General features: G+C 40.8%; 1 protein-coding gene across 8 annotated transcripts in view; it reads right to left on the bottom strand.

The window, feature by feature from the left end:
- Positions 1-200: 200 nt before the first annotated feature.
- The window catches only part of LOC101679005, a 279,318-nt gene continuing 261,198 nt past the window's right edge, over positions 201-18,320 (bottom strand). For all 8 annotated transcript variants that reach the window (XR_006608130.1, XM_045085092.1, XM_013060797.2 and 5 more), the window contains one exon: positions 201-1,079. Coding sequence is in view for 6 of the 8 variants with exons in the window: in XM_013060797.2 (XP_012916251.2) it covers positions 682-1,079 (398 nt within the window). In the remaining 2 variants the exon portion in view is untranslated. The remainder of the gene's footprint in view (positions 1,080-18,320) is intronic.

The raw sequence follows: 18,320 nt of genomic DNA, 5'->3' as shown, positions 1-18,320 counted from the left end.
GGATCTAAATAGTAAAGAGACAAGAAGAGATACAGCAACTCGGAGATAATCACTGAGGACCCAACCTTCTGGCCTAGGATAGACATGTAATTTTAAGTGCCCAGAAGGATGGAAAACATTTACATGCATGCTGTCACAATCAAGATGACCTGGGACTAGAACTATCAATCAAAGACTTCAGTGGACCCAGATACGGGACATGTATGGAAATGCAACATGGAATGCTAAGAAGCTGGCCACGTGCTCTTCAGTCAAGACATCAAACTCAGTGAGGTCCATTTTAGGAGGAAGGTGGAGGCAAGATGTGATGTCCACAGTAACCTATACAACCCAGAAAGAAGGTGACTGAAAGTGTCACACTTGAAGATGATCACGGGCACACAGAATAATGAGGGGATGGTGGCAGCTTGGTAAATATTTAGAGGACGGAGCAAGTTTCTTGCACAGGGGAATGAGTGACTGGTAGAGCATGGGGCAGCAGTTGAGGGACAACACCCAACTCCGAACACCAGACAGAAAGGAAAAGGGTGTAGTAGAACAGACAGAGTGAGTGTGTCTCTAGCTCCTCTGAGCTCAAGGCACTGGTGGGTCATGCCAGGGTTGATAGCCAGAAGCCTACAGAATGCTGGGCTCAGAATTCCGATGCTCAGAATGTTCAAAAGGTTTGCACGTTTGACAGAGCTAGGTCACGTGCTCTTTCGCCTTCTTCCGCCTGATCCAGCACCATGAAAGAAATCCAAGAACAATCACAAAAATTTTAATAACCAAAACCAACACTTGTGAACTGTTCTCATACCCTGCACGTGTGAGAGAAGTCTCACTTTGACGGCGCTTGAAAGTAAATGAGTTTTCAAAGAAGAGTGGAAAAGAATTCTTACCGTTAGCTTTTCCCCTTTCCTGCCGGGTTTGAGGGCGTTCGGTGGAAAGGACAAGCAACAGCAGCAATCTGTCAATCAGGGCCGGGGGAGGATGCTCGGTGGTGATCCCGGGTTGACCGGATGATGATGGAAAAGATGGCCCATTTGCTAAATCCGCGGATGACATCAAGTTGGACACTACTGGAGCAGCAAATGCAGATCCTACAAAGAGAAAAACAAAACAAAACACTATGTTCACTAATATGGACCACCTGGGAAAAGAAAGGGGAAAAAAAGACACGGATTTATCTGCAAAAGACAACGTAGGCTTATCAGGAGAGTGCGCGCACACACACATAAACACACACGACTCATTTGTGCCCTACAGCGGTAGACGCTATACTCCTCCTCACCAAAATGCTCCAATGCCCAATGCTCTGGGCAGAATACAAGCAGCTCCCCCCTGCTAGCCCAAGACTCATCGGGATAAGTACCAGCCATGGGATGGAAAGACTTTGGAACTTCTCAAACACATCACAGCTTCTGATTTTAATAGCCAACTCTCAGGAAAAATCCTAAACCAAAGAACCTGGAAATACTTCAGAGATGAAGTTGGGCTTATATAGCAAATATACTTCTCAAAATAGTTCAAAGAGAGACGTCTAACAAGCAAAAGTCATCCTAAAATATCAAGCTCAATTTTATGGTCAATAATGACATCCAGTAGAGTTCTGTGGAATTCCAATTCCACTATGAAAATAAATTATGGCTACCTAACAATTTCATTTTAGTCACTAATGCCTGACGAAAAAATAAAAGTGGAGTCACCCACAGGTACGTAGTCTTATATTTTTAGTGCCTACCCCTCCATGACAATGACAATGAAAATAATATTTACATATATATTTTTTTTAAGATTTTATTTATTTATTTGAGAGAGAGCATGAGAGGTGAGAAGGTCAGAGGGAGAAGCAGACTCCCCGTGGAGCTGGGAGCCTGAAGCGGGACTCGATCCCGGGACTCCAGGACTGTGACCTGAGCCGAAGGCAGTTGCTTAACCAACTGAGCCACCCAGGCGCCCTACATATATGTTTTTAAGGTTTCTTAAGACCCTAACCATGGGGAGCTTCATGTCAAAGAGCCAAAGAAGGTTTCTGAAACTAGGAAAGTAAATCAAACATTCTCTTGGGTTGTTTTCAGCCCCGGGTAAGGAACACAAAGCCAGGAGTCACTTCTCTACAACTGCAGACGCTGAGAGTTCTGACGCGTGTCATTAATGGCAAGGGCCATGATAGGGTTTCTGCATACGTGTCAACAACACCTGTAACAATCGAGTCCTATTTCCCCGCTGAAGAGGTCGCAGCCATCATATTACACACACACTACTGCTCTCCTATCTCACTGCCTCCTCTGCCTGCAGGAACCCGCTAAAACTAGAAGGAAAACCACTTTATTTAAAAAAAAATGTCCAACATTTATTATGAACTTATTTAGTCATAATGGCCAACATTTATTTAATATTTATCATGTGCCTGGTCCTATTTAAAGCCCATAAATATCCTCACAAAACTATATGTAGTAGCTACTGTTATCACCAAACCCGCGTTACAGGAGAACGCAAGGCACAGGGAAAGTGAGGTAGTCACCCAAAATCACATCCTTAGGATATCGTGGGGCCAGGACTTGGATCTAAGCAGTAGGATTCCAGTGTCCGACACTCGATCCGTGTGCTCAATACATGTGCCAACACCACATCTCCTATTTAAAAAACAACAACAAAAGTAAACTATTGTTTAAAGACAGTAAACACTGTCTATGACCTAAGTGTTTTTTGATTATTTCAAATATCTCCAAGAGTACCAGATACAAACAAACTAAAATAGCCACACAGACACATACACACACACACACACACACACACACACACACACACATTTTCTGAAGACAGTTTAAATCAAAAAGATTCCACTTGGATGTAGAAACTTTTGACCATTTAGGGTGACAAAAAATAATGAAATGAGCTGTACTGAAAGACAAATTGTAAGCATCCACTCCCAAAAAAAACGATTCTCCTAAAAGACACGCTTATCTGCATTTTAGAGTTTGGAGTAACTACACTTTTGCTTCTAAGATAACTTCGGGATTTATTTTGCACGTTATACTCTCCTGATCTTCCTCCCATCATCCCTGTTTGCAGTCTAAATCTGAGTTTAAAAGAATTACACAAGATCCAGCACAGAATCATGATCATACACGTTGAAACATCAATTTTTAATGAAAGTTGTCATGTATTTGTGAAGAATAGATTTTAACTGAAGCCCTTCACTTGTAATAATCCAATTAATTGTATTTTTGATTTTCCTAACATTTCTCTGGATCAAATACTCTCAATTGGCTAGTTTTTTCTAAGACATTTATTTGCTGCCTTATTTCAAAAACTTAAAGGAGAAAATGCCGCCAAACATAGTTATTGAAAGGCAGAGAAAAAAAAGCAACCAAGGATTTATTGAAGAAATGCAATTTTCCATGTGTTCTATTTCAAATATGGGCAGAGGAGGAAATGATTTTCGGATCCAATCTTGCAGGATCCTGTGATAATCCAGAACTGACAATATAGAATACAAGTATTAGATCACATGGCTCTACCAGGACAAATCCAAATGGAGTTTTAGAAATGGGGCGCTAGAAATAGCATTAAAAGTTTTATCAACAGCTACTGGAGAGACTGGAAACCACCATAGCCCCACCATACCCTTATCCATTAAACTAGGTTCTAGAGAGTCCTTCCTTCAACAACACGGTGGGTGTGGGGATAAAACAGGAAATGTGTATGGCCATGTTTTTCTCTTTCAGATTATACACCCTCTAACAGCGTTAATACTAACTGTAATGCCAATGTAGTTGAATAAATACAATCGACAAGGAAAGAGTCTTTTAAACTCAGTGTCAATGAGAACAGCAAAAGCCAAAAATTAGTCATTAAAAAAAAACAAACTTGAATTTATTAAAATATACCTTGAAATTAGTTCTTCTAAGTGACTTTGGGATTCCATAAAATCTAGGGATTTCTCTACTTTAAAAATCTTAGGGGTGTCTGGGTGGCTCAGTCAGTTAAACATCTGACTCTTGAATTCAGTTCAGGTCCTGATCTCAAGGTCCTGAGATCAGGCACCACATCAGGCTCTACACTCAGTAGGGCATCTGCTTGAAATTTTCTCTCTCTCTCCCTCTGCCCCATTTCCTGCTCCCGTGAACTCTCTAAATAAATGAGTAAATAAAATATTTTTAAATCAGTCAATCAATCAATCAATCTATCAAGCTCTTAGCTGCTTAGATCTATGCCAACAAAAATTAAAAACAGCAGGCCGGCTTATTATAATATTATAATATTTCATATTATGGTCCACTTCGGAAATGTTTCTTTTTTTTTTTTTTAAGATTTTATTTATTTATTTGACAGAGATCACAAGTAGGCAGAGAGGCAGGCAGAAAGAGAGAGAGGAGGAAGCAGGCTCCCTGCTGAGCAAAGAGCCCAATGCAGGACTCGATCCCAGGACCCCGAGATCATGACCTGAGCCGAAGGCAGAGGCTTAACCCACTGAGCCACCCAGGTGCCCGGGAAATGTTTCTTAATGCCTCATCCCCACACAGAACAATCTAAGACCATCTTTTCCAAACAGCATAAAACAGGAAATTAGCACACAGGGTAGCTGGTCGTGGATTCTCTATAGGAAACAAAGATTCTGTGCTCCAAGTGGGAGACCATAACATGCTATGATCCTTCCTTCCTGGGACTACACCATGTACACGAGTAAATTTAAGACTCTGGGAAGTCCACGGAAAGTTTGGGGGAAGTGCCCACATTTGTATGATCACAGAATGTATTTCACCTAATACTTTACAGGGGATCAAGAATTCAGTTTCAGAAACTTTGTTCTAGATTTCTAAGCTTAGCATTAAATGTACAGATCCATCCCCAAACTACCCTTAGTCGTAACATACAGCCACAACTCCGATGAGCAAAGTAGATCTCACATCTCAAGACTCCTTCACAGAAAATTCTCCTCCAGTGAAACTAACGTCTTCATTTTGTTCAGACCATCCCCAACTGTAGAATTTCTGCCTTCAATCATTTTTTTCAATTTAATCCACCCAAATCCCTCTTATGTCTCTTCCACATAATGTCATCTGTTCTTTCCCCTGAATAGGTTATCCAAAAAAATGAGCACATGCTTGGGACTACCTACTACCTGTATTATGAGTATATTTATTCTATATTTACTATACAAATTACCTGTATATTTATTATACAGATATCTGGTCACCCGACTACCTAAGGACTGGCTAAGTAAGGCTAGGCTCTAAAAGGTCTTCGTTTTTTTTATTGTACTTAACATTGTCCCAACAGAACAGATACCCTATATGTAGATGTTGATGGGTTAGAAAACCCTTGAGTAACCACTCAAATGGATTGCAAAGCTACACATGGTTTCAAGCATTAGTTAACAGACAGACACTAGAATGACTCAAAACACTTAATTGTGCTTGTTTTTATTCTCCAGAAAATCTTTTGGCCTGGTTTAGGTATTACCAAAAGCATATCAACAACTTAGGTCTGCAAATGGACATCTAAAAGGAATTCCTTAAAAATGACTTAATATACATGGAACATGCACAGACCTTTAAAAAAAAAAACAGGTAGTAGCATTGGGATTTCCATCCCCTATGCGATACTTAAGTCCATTCCCTACTCTCTACTCTGTACATCAAAATACATAACTTCAGATATAGTTATGCTGTATATACACAGATCTTGTTTTATTTCCTATCCACGATATCTACACGGATTTCTCCCTTTCAGGGGACCTCGGGTGACACAAGCCCAGCTAAAGATGTAGCAATGATATGCCCATCTCTACAGAAGAAATAATTTCACTTGTAGCACTATCCAATTTTATCAAGTCAAACCAAGGAAGCTCATTGATCTCTGAGGTGCAGAGGATTCTCAAAGAATACTGGATTTCAAAGTAACTGGATAATACACCTGAAGAGAATATAACACGTATTTACCAGGATGACATCTGAAAGCCACTCGGGAAAATGACTACCCTAATAATCAACTATTACATTTTCTTAACCAGGTAAAAAGATCAATATACCATTAAATATAGACTGGTTGAAACACTGTAAAAGCAGTTCATTATGTAATTCCGAAATTAGAATCACAGTACTATGGCTTCCACAGTACTTAAGGAGCATCCAAACTTACACAGGAAGCTGTAAGGACTGATTAAAAGTCCTGGAGCATGTGACCTAGATGCAAACCCTGACTCCATTTCTCACTCGGATATGACTGGGGGCAAATTTCTTCTGAGCTTCACAGAGTCTCCTCAACTGACAAATAGGGATCAAATAATGACCTATTCCATTATGTTGTTGTGAAGTTTCAATATGACCATCCCAGGACATACTTACAACATTGTATACACAGTATACAATATATGTTAACACTATTACATTTCTATGAGATAAAGTAAAAGATTTAACCTGAAGGCGGGGAGCATAATAACTAAGTTATTAGCACACATATAAACCTTCCCTATGCTGCCCTTAATGTTAGACCATGCTGTTGTGTGGATTACTTACTGCAGAAGCAACAGAAAGGGCTTGCTGTGGGGGTTAATTAGTAATAAGTATTTGCAATCTCTAGGTCCTACCTACCACCTGCAGAGAAGGTAAAATCAGAACTTTAAGCAAACGTCATCACTAGGAAACTCACTAGGCAATCTACATTACAACCTTGCTCTGACCTGTAGAAGCTGTATGTTTGCACTGCACTATCATTTATTTACAAACTATCATTAATTTACATATATCTACTATGTTCTCATGTGGTTTTAGCATCATGTACAAAACTTTGAACATTTAAGATATCAACATTTTTCTCTTTCCTTGATGAAAGGAAAGTCACAGAAAAAAAATTATGTTTTAATGGTTCTTTCATTTAATGCGTTAATGAATGCTTTGTGCAGAAAAGGGGAGCATACATTTTCATCTTATTACAGCTGAAAAACTCTTAACAATACATTCACAAGTTCTTCCATTATATATAAATGTAAATTACTTTACCAAAGTCTTAATAGGTGTCATTTGAGGAAAAGATCTCAAATTCAAACCTACTTGGTAACATTTTCAGTTATTCATTATTTATTCCATCTTTCGCCATCTCTATTTCTTGGATTTTCTTTTAAAGAATTGTAAGTAATCTCTATATCCAATGTGGGGTTCAAACTTACAACCCTGAAATCAAGGGTCTCATGCTCTATTGCCTGAGCTAGCCAGTGGCCCTGGATTTTATTTATTTATTTATTATTATTTTTAAATAAACTCTATGCCCAACACGAGACTCAAACTCACAATCCCAAGATCGAGTCAAGAATCACATGCTCTCCACACCGATGAAGCCAGGCACCCCACACCTTTATATCTTAATTCTTTCCCATAGCTCACTATCCCTCAAGATCATATTTTTTTTTATCTTTAAATCTCATACTTCCTTCAAGTCTTAACTTGGTTGTAGTAAATGTTGTGTATCCATTTTCAGTACTGTGGGTTGCTGTCTATAAGTCTCATTTCTCCCCTTTTCCTTTGAGAAGAATAGCTCGTTGGTGTTTAATGCTGACATAAAGTAGAAAGGCCAGCGTAAGTGGCCAGTGACATCCAGCCTCAAATCAGCTTGTTCAAGCCAATGCTCTCCATGAGGACATGGTCTCCCCTCCACGGATGGGAAGACTTAATGTCCACTCACTGTATTCTCCCCACCACAGGGTTAAGGAACAAAACAGATTAAATGGTAAACATGCAAAATGGAAACAGTTTTGGATTATGGCCTATATTGAAAATTTTCTCATTATACATATAACATATAAAGCATAAGTTCTCATTATATTTGTAATGACACATGCAATGAAATGTAAGCATTTATTCACATATAGAGAACCCAAAGCAATCTTACATCTTCTGTAATGCAATCTAGTGGTAATTCTATTATTTAAGAAAATGAAATTCTGAAATTCTATTTTGGTCTGATTAGCACCTTCTTAGTATTCAAAAGCCACCTGAGTTTTGCAGGATGCCCGTGCACCTTGTATACCAATGTCCTAAAAGGCCCCGGAATCATATAAATCCGAACGTTGTGCTATCATGGCCATTTCTACATGGTAATATTTCTTAGAGGTAATCAGCAATATGTTAACTTTCCAAACAATGTTTGCTTTCAAAGACCTTGGTATTTTTACTTGGACTTAAGAGTTACAGTTCCCGCTTAGAAGTGAGCACAAGATCATTCAGCGAAGTTTCTCTCTAATAACACAGATCAAGCCCAGCAGCACCTGGGGACATGACTCCCTTTCCAGAATTTGATATCAAGCTGGTTTCATCTTTGAATCCACCTAAAAGTAGGATTAGTTAATGAAGAACTAAAAAGGACACAGACACCATTTTATCTCAACAGCAGTATAAACACGGCGGTCGGCCTTAGCACGAGGCTCCGCCAAGTAGGTGGGGAAAGGCAGTCGGCGCTCTCCGGCTGTCTCTTGCCCCTCTGCTTTCCTGTCTAAGGGCTGCTGGCTCTCCATTTGCTCACTCAACAAACAAAGGACCCCACAAATGGCCTGTGGACGTGCTGGTAGCTAAATGGACCGGGTCTGACACCACTTCACCTTTCTTTCCAGAGGTCACTGACCTCAATTTTCATAATGAATCGCTTTAGAAATGCCTTTGTTTCTAAATACTCCAGAAGAGGTCAGATTTGTCTGAGATAGCTCTTCCATTACTTAAAACCCACCCAGAGGGCCAGCTGTAGGTCAGATTGCCTGTTCCCCTGTCTTCCTCCAGGACACCTGCAAAATGACCTCCCAAATCCTCTCCAACTCCCAAGTATCCAACGGAGCTTAACCTCGTCCTTCCCACACCCCCAAGGACCCCTCAGTACAGACACTCACCCATCCCAGCTTTCTTCCTCTGTGCCACCGCAGATCAGCATTCCTTAAGCTTGAAAAATGCACAGAAGTCCACTCATCCTCCCAGTTCTAACACTTTTTAAATTAAACGTTCAAAGTATGAATCCAAACACCACTACAGATTAACTCCTTAAGCCTGTATACAACTCTCAAGCCAAAATAAATGTATAAATCAGAGTCAAGAAAAGCTATCAAACCAACACAATGTAACAGTATTCACTGACTCAGAAAGAGGAGGTTGTGTTACAATTAATTTGTAACTTCCAGCCTGATACCAGGCTAAGGCTACCACCAAGAGTCTCTCAAGTGGAGAGGGCTTGCCTTACTCCAGGCAGCAGAGGGGCTCGATTCTCCCGCCACTTTTCCAATGAACCTATATCAGAAAAGGACGTCATCCAGCCTAATCATCGTAGAAACTCATCACATATAAATCAATGGTTAGCATGAAACCAGGACTGCTACTTGGGGCAGGCACAAATATGAACACAGGTGCTGAAGTTCCCCAGGACGGTTTGTTACATTACCGTTCAAATGATTCCACATGGATTTAGACCAGTTGATCATTCTTACTGAAATGAACACATGGAAGTTACCGGGAACAGAAGGAAATCCCTAAGAGTATGTGCTCGGGACCAAAGACTATACAGCCCTCCTGACGGACACTCCTCCATCTGACCCTCAGTGCAGCTACCATATGGCAAAGTGATAGAAGGAGTCGATCCGTCACCTGGAGCCAAGCCTTCCTTTCCAAGAATATTCATCATAAAGAAGGAGTCGATCCATCACCTGGAGCCAAGCCTTCCTTTCCAAGAATATTCATCATATGAAAAGAAATTCTTGGAAAAGACTGCAACGACTTGAATCCAAAGAGGATGTTTTTAACTCTAGAATCTCAGCATGATGGGGACAAAGAGAAAGAGGGAAAGAGGGAGGGGGAGAGAGAGAGAGGGGGAGAGAACACAGACCTGTAAAGATTTATTGAGGGGGACAGTTGTTAGCACAAAATTACTGAACTCCCATTGGTTCCCTAATAGACGCACATTCCATATACATTTCTTTGCTCATCAATATCATTCCTATGGTGATTGCCAGCCTACGTACACCTGATACTTCTTATAATCAGGTAACAGTGTAGCTTGTGCCCCGACTCAGCTCTACACACTTCGGTCTAAAGCAGTTCAAAAGCACCAGCCCCTCCCTCCTCTCCTTTTTCTTTTTCTAGAAAAGTACACAGGGGTCCTCAAGGAAGAAGTAGCCCTAAAACAAGAAATCTGTCTCTCATCATCCATTGCCGACAGCCCAAAAGGCAGAACCTTGTTGAAGCCGGAGGCAGAATTGTCCGTCTGTCTCTCCCCAGGAGAACATGCGCAATCTCAACAATTTTCCTCTGTGTTTTCAGCCCAGGTCAGCAGGAGGCTGCTCCCTTGTCAACAAACAGAACTCACCACCCCTTTCCCAAGATCTAGCACACAAGGTTCGTTTGGAAGCCGACACATTTCAAGAAAACCCAACCACGATGAAATCAAAATCAAGACCGGCACCAGGATCGAGAGCTAAAACGCATCACACCCGGCGTGTGTTACACACGGGTCTTTACCTACATTTTCACACTCAGCCTCACAACTCAGAGGGATGCGAAATCACTACAAGCGATGCTGCTGTCTCAATTTAAATATTTACACACAGCTACTCCCCTGTGTCGGCACATTCAAGCTACTGGTCCCTAAAATGTCATTAGCATGCCCAGATACAGTAGGGCAGTATTGAGGCTCAGTAGGATATTATCCAGGCATTCATCTGTAATTGGCATGTGGTATTGAACAGATACCAGAATATTTAAGACACATGCAAGAATAGAGAAATGTTAAAAACTATACAAACACACACACACACACACACACACACACATACTCCATCAGTCTGCCAGGATGGCCAAAACAAAATACACAGACTGGGTGTCATCAACAACGGAAATGGATTATCTCATGGATCTGGGGGTCCAAGATCAAGGTGTCTGCAGGGCTGGTGTCTTCTGAGGCATCTCTCCTCGACACATATACAGCTTCCCTCTTGCTGCCTCTGTCTCATGGTGGTCCCTGTGGTTTTGCTTCCCTGGTATCCCCATTGTGTGTCCAAATTTCCACTTCTTAGAAAGACACCGGTCAGGTAAGATTCAGGCCCAAACTAAAAACCTTATTTTAACTTGGTATCTCTTTAAGGACCTCGTCTCCAAACAAGGTTACATTCTGAGAAACTAGGGGCTGAGACATCAACACTTGAATTTGGAGGAGGGTGGGAACACAGTTCAAACCATAACTGACACCCCTAATTCCCAATCTACATCAGTTCAAGAAACTGTACACTGGCCCTCCAAGGTCATGATGCTTGTCCCTGAGGGGCAACCACTCCAATGGTTTTTGTTTTCCATTTCTTGATCATTTTACCATCTTCGATGTTTCTAAAACTATTCTTATTTTTTCTCTACCAGAACCACTTAAAGCAATAAATTAGCCTCTGAGGAATGCTATAGCTGCATCTCCCAGTTTTTGATACATTGGTTATGTATTATTAACACTTCAAAATACATTCTTTGGCCCATGGGTTATTTAGAAGTGAGTTGTTTAACTTCTAAACATGGTGGAATTTTCTAGATGGCTTTCTGTTCCTAAAATCTAACTTAATTTTGCTGTTGTCCAAGTACATATACTTTGTTTGATTTCAATCCCTTTTACATTAGAGAAACGTGTCTGATGCATATGGTCTTCATATTAGAATAATGCTAGTAATAGCATACTTTAACAGCTGCATTCACTGTGGCTACGTGAACTAAAAACATCAGTCACTTATAGGAATATTTAAGTAAACAGAAGCAAGCAAAAAACAAAACTTCATTAGGTGGAAGTTCGGTTGCTACTTAAGGAAAATAGACAAAGTATTTTTAGTTGCACAAATATGTCTTATCTTGGAATTATAAAAAGTTTAAAAATAAACCATACAATTTCTAAGACCAAATACTAATTGCTCTACTTCTAAGAGAGAAAATTAGGTGCTATTACTAGATCAAATAACTACCTTAAAAGTTACCCTGGGGCAAACTGAACTAGAGTAGGATTTGAGATTGTTTTAAAGGACTATCCAGAAAATGACTGTCCAATATCAAGGTTTACCTATCAAATTTATATAAAATAAAACTGTAAACCTTTTCTTCAAAAACTTCCAAATATAAGAGAAACAGGCCTACAAAACGACTTTATTTCTAAAAAAGGATGTTACCTTTAAAATATTGCAAAACTAAAAAATAAATAAATCAATAAAATTTTTTAAAATGGCGCAAAACTTCTAAAAATGAAGAACACCTTATACTTAAGGTCTTTCTTTAGCAAAGACGATGTAGTCAAGTATAGTTCTCCCAAAGCTATTTAAACAGCAAGATTCAGAAGTAAACCTCATGCACATGAGTTCCTAGCCAAGGATTTAACCCACAGAATGTAAGTTCTATTAATCAAAGCACCAAGGCAACATTTTGGAAGGAAGGGCTAGAAATGCCCTGAGGTTTCAGCCCGGGGATAAACAGAAACTGCAAGCAGCATAAAGGTTTCCTGATTGCTTTTTAGCACACAGTTAAGGAGAGAGGATTTCTAATGTCCAATTTTCAGATTTCTCTAAAAATGAATTTCAGTCAATACTATGGAAACATCATGATTAGGGCCCAAAGTAGAGCATGCTAACGACTCATATGTTTGCAATCACCTTTTAAAGTAAGCCTCTGCAGATGGGCCTTCTGGGCTCTGGGCTGCCGCCTTCCAGCATGCTATTAGTAATACTGTGTACACAGAGCTGGTGGCTTGACTGTGCTCCTACTGGTTCAAACATTCCTCGGGTGAGCCTGTGTTAATGAAAAATTCTCCTTTCCAAAGATTCTTTTGGACCATTCTTACAGAAACCTTGTATCCAAGCCAGGAAACGGCCTCATGCAGATCTGAAACTGTACATTTTTCAGGCATTACACTAGATTTTCTTATACCATTCCCTATTAAAATGGTTTAAATTCCAAACCAAGCCTTGGGAAACAGAGCAGACATGATCTTGAGCCTTTCTACAGCATCTGGCAATGGGGCAAGAGCGCTGAAAGGAACAAACAGAAGTAGTTTTCAGCTCTTAGGTTGGAGAAGCAAACTGATCCTTACTATAGGAACAAGGAGTAAAGCCTTTTGTTATCATCCAGCGTGAAACATTCTTAGGACAATTTTGATTTTACAAAATTGGGTTTTGCCCTTAGCCCGCAGGTATTTCCCTCCTGCATTCTGGATTAATCCACCTTTATAGCTAAGTCCTGTCAAAATGACAAAGGAGAATTGATTTCTTCTGGTGAGGTATCCTTATCAATGGAAGCTTGTGTGCATTGATTGATGGGGAGTGTTAGAGGGAAGGACCATTAATTGATTTATAATAAATAAAGCACAATCTCCACTTATGACCAGTGACCAGTGATTGATAAAGGCAGCTTTTTCTTCATTAGTAAATTTCTTCGTACTTAAAATGTATGAAAGCCGTCCAACTCAACCATCACTCAACTCATTAATGTAACAGCTTTATTCATACATTTCCCACCGACGTGGCCCAGATGAAAGGTCGCTCAGCATGGTCATCCTATTAAAGAAGTAAAAAATTTTAAAGTCAATTAGAAAGTGTCATTTAAAGTTACAACGTGGCGTAATAGAACCCTGTAGGTCTGCAATCAGGTGATCTAAATTCGAGTTCCAGCTTGCCCTTTATTAAGTATTTTACGAAAGTGGTCTGGGTCTCAGTTTTCTCCTTTCCAAAATTTGCACGCCCCTCCACCTTGCAGAATCATTGTAATAAATGAACAATACATGAAAAATGTCTGCTACATAGCATGAAGAACTAAATACCCCAGTGTTCCCTGTATTACTGTTTATAGCAAAACTTTAAGGGCGATACATTTCTCGTTTACGCACGTTCACATTAACAGAGCCAAGGAAAGGTTCCACTGAATGGACTCCTCTGACACTCTTCGTCACTTAGGGGAGAATAAAAAATTCCAACTTTTTTTCAAAAATAAAACCATGTGATTACAGTATTCTTCATACACCGCCTTCCACGTTGGTGGATTTGCTTTCATAAAGAAAGAGACAGTAACACTAGATTTTTAAATGCATTGATAATATTTAGGAATACCTTCTGAATTTCTTCTAATTACTTGGATGTCAACTATTCTGATTTATAAGAGTAAACACACCTCATTGCAACTAAGGGTGTAGGACAACCTGTGCAAAAATGAGATGAGGCACCAGAAAGGCAAGGTGTATGCGACCTGGATTCAAATAAAAGTTAACTGCTCTTTAATATCCCTTCTCATAAATACTGATGGAGAAACAGAATTGATGCCAGACGACTAAAGATGACAAAGACCAAAGATCCCACTGTCAAAAAGACAGGGAAGAAAAAGAGAGAGAGAGAGAGAGACAAACCCCAGTAATACACTCCACCCGCACACTTACTGGTAGATGAGACTCTTGGCAAACTATTGAAAGAATGGCTTGTGACGACTCAGAAAAGAAAGCAACACTCCTGACACACAGTGTGGGTTCAATAGGAACAAGGCAAACCTCATTTTCCTCTCTGACAAGGCTAGTGGCCTGGCACATCAGGGAAGTACACTGAACAAAATAACACTTGGACTTGAGTCAGAGACGGGACAAAAACTCTCATGACAACTTAAAGGACAAGGTATAAAAATATGTGCTGAATGCTCGGGTACTTTGTGAAACCAATAAACGGTTGATCCAAAATGGCATCAACCTCCACTCGATGCTATGATCTTCCATGGAAGATGCCCAGAGATAGGGTTTGCTCCTTCTGCTACATCATTTTTAATTTTCCTTTTTTATGTTCGATGATAAAATATTAAAAGTAGTTTCAGGTGTGCAACACGGTGAGTCGACAATTGTGTACACTGTGAAATACCCATTACTATGCTGTATTACATACAATGTTTTTATAATTTTATTTTTTACTTAAATTCAATTAGCCAATATATAGTACATCATTAATCTCATACGTAGGGCTCAACAATTTATCAGCGGCAGGTAACACTGGGTGTTCTCCACAACATACAATAGTATTGACTCTATCTCCTATGCTGTATTTTCCTTCCTGTGGCTTCATTTATAATTGGAAGTTTGTTCCTCTTAACCCTCTTCAGCGATGTCACCTATCCTGCCGCCCCTTTGACAACCACCAGTTTGCCCTAAATAGGTGTCAGTTTCACTTTGTTGTGGTTGCTGTTTTGCTTTACTATCATCGAAGTGTAAGTGAAATCACATTACATTTATCATTCCCTGTCTGGCTTAATTCACTTAGCACCTGGGTGGCTCAGTTGGTGAAGCATCCCACCTTTGGTTACAGTTCAGATGGTGACGTCAGGGTCATGGGAGCAGTCCCACGTCAGGCTCCACGCTCAGCACGGAGTCAGCTTCGGACTCCCGTTCTCTCTCCCCATTCCCACCCACCCACTCCTCACGCTCCCTAATAAGTAAATACATTTTAAAAATAAAATCACAGGGGCACCTGGGTGGCTCACTGGGTTAAAGCCTCTGTCTTCAGCTCAGGCCATGATCTCAGGGTCCTGGGATCTAGCCCTGCATCGGGCTCTCTGCTCGGCAGGGAGCCTGCTTCCTCCTCTCTCTCTCTCTGCCTGCTTCTCTGCCTACTTATGATCTCTGTCTGCCGAATAAATAAATAAAATCTTTTTAAAAAATTTTTTAAATAAATAAATAATAAAAATAAAATCACAGAAACAAATTCAGAATTCTAAGTTTTAGAGTTTGGTAGTGATTTATAAATTTAAAACATGCTCCCCACAGCCATAAAGAAATAGAATCTTTTTCATTCAAGTGATATAGCTTCTAGACTCCCTAACAGCATAGGAAGCACCAATGAAAAGTCTATTATAGCTTAGACTGTAGAAAACCCAATGACATCTCTGATACAAGGAGGTCGAAATGGTACCATCTCCCCAGGCTTTCAGCTGACGAGGGCTGGGCTAAAACCCTCTCCTTCCTGGCTCCAGTGAAACTCCATCAGGAAGCATCATCGCTCCTGTTCCTGCCCTACCATCTGAGAGTCTGGTAAAACAAGAGGGAGAATCCCAGAGGCAGTTGGCGTCAAGGCTGTGCAAATCCTACAAAGGAGCCCACTCCTCATTCTCGTTCTGACCAAGTGCCAATCAAGCCCAGACGTGCAAGATCAAAGGCAAGAGACACTCATCCAAGTCAACCAAATGGAGGGTCATGGCAGCCCACCATCACAACAGAAACCATGAGAACTTCTCCAGCTGATGAAGGAAAGATCCCTCTTTGAACATATGTCCGACTGCCTATGCCAGTAACTTCTACACTCGTCAAAGTACGTGCCCCTTGGCATCTAAATATCATACTATTGTTACAACTTTCTTCACACAGTTTTCTCCTTTCCAACCAATTCACACCCACTGGAGTTTTTGCCCCATGAGATCTTCAACTTCAGAACTTCTACAGACCACATTACATGCCAGATGGCAGTTTGCTCTTCTCATCTTAAAATGTGTCCCATCTTCTCTTTCTGACCTGTCCCATGGTTTCCTTTGTCCCAACTTCCAGTGACCAACCACGAAAGGCAAAACTCACTAGGTGAACAGCCCGGGGGAGGGGCAGGGGCTAACATCAACAGTACCAGAGTCTAATAGTCCAGGGTTTGTGGTATTCTCCCACAAGATTTAGTCTAACAGCTTACACTGGAACAGTTTAAATACCTCCTGCTCGTGGCATGGCACCAGCGCCTGCCATATGTACACATTCCACCCGCCAACCCATTTGATGCCAGTAAGAATCTGTAGATTAATGAAATTCTCTACCAGTGCAGCAGGCATGCCCACAGCTTTATTTCTTGTACCATGATATTAATGCATTTCAGGCTCCGAGTTTATGGCCTGTGATTTCTTTTTTTTTTTTCTTCCTGGATGGCTGAGTTACGCCCACCAAGACAACCTAACTTCCAGACAGCAACCCCAAGGGCAATGTGAGAAGGATTTTCTGATTATGTCATCGAACAGGAAACCTCATGGAGACTCTAGGATTAATGTATTTTCCACTGGAGCTGAAAGAAGGCAGGATGTAGTCACTACAGGGGAGAGAGGGAAGAGAAATGTCGGTAGGGGTGGAGGTGGTGTCACGAATATGACATTTCAAGAAGTCACTCACATTTATTCCCATTTTAAACCTCCAAGCAAATGAAGATTTTAAGACTTCGGTTGAATGTGGAAAGAAGCAAGTTATATAAGCGCTGCATGTGAATGTACTCCACAAAGTGTTTCTCGAGACCACGGCACCATCGCTTGCTCCAGATGGCACGGAAACTAATTTATAAATGACACAAGTTCAATGGGTGTACGGCAGCTGTTCCGCCGCAGCTCTCTGGCCACCCACTTCAGTAGAACTGAGAGCTTTCCATCAACTCTTGTCTCTCGGAGGGCCTTCAAACAGCATCAGAACATGTGGACAATATGTTCCCAGAGAGGAACTGGCCAAGTATGAAAGATTAGAAAACTGAGTTCAGTGGAAATGGAAAAGACAAATACATGCCCATTTTCTGCAAAATCCAGAAGACGCAGCAGGGGAGTAAGAACAAAGAACTTCTGGGTTTTCACAACCAAACTTTGTCTCATCTCCTTTCTCCTCCCCTCTCTTATAGGTACGCAAAAGCTTCGCTCACACCGAATAGAGTGGGTAGAAGATTTTCTCAGTACTCTTTTTAAAACCGTCAATACTGTGCTTGCCCCTGTCCCTTCCTTTATTCCTTTCACTCCTACATTGAAAGAGCCTTTCAGCTCAAGCATGAGCCAACTGCTACTTCGCAACCTAGCAGCACCCACTTCCGATTTGTGTTCCGAGCTTCCAGGCAACACAAACAAATCTTAATGTCCACCACACTGCAAAATACACACGGTGTTCTGCCCTTTTATTCGGAAAGAACGGCTCCTGCTCCGTTGCTACTCAAGTCCAGGTAAGTCATTTACAAAAACAAAAAGATGAACAGAGGGCGAATTATATTTAACTAAATTCTTAGAGTACCCCGAACTGATTTAGAAAACCAGTGGCAACCTAAGCAATTTGACGCTTTCAAAATGGCCGGTTTCAAGCACAGCAACCACAACAGGTAAGGTTACAATTGAAGCAGAGAAAAAACTTTTAGGATAGGAGATGTTATAAAGCCATCTGGTGGACTGAATCCTTGGCGTGCATTCTTGGCTGACCACAGAAGCTAAGTGCCAACCTGACCAGGTCTGAACTGGATAGAACATAAAGAAGGAAAAATAGCAGCACCCTTCGTAAGCTCCTGAACTCAGGAAACTAAGATTATATTACTGGAGGCTCTAACCCAC

Source organism: Mustela putorius, unplaced genomic scaffold (assembly GCF_011764305.1).
Source record: "Mustela putorius furo isolate JIRA1106 unplaced genomic scaffold, ASM1176430v1.1 tig00000831_pilon_pilon_pilon, whole genome shotgun sequence".
NCBI lineage: Eukaryota > Metazoa > Chordata > Mammalia > Carnivora > Mustelidae > Mustela > Mustela putorius.
The sequence above is the reverse complement of the archived record's forward strand: the minus strand, read 5'-3'. Positions and strand labels throughout refer to the sequence as shown.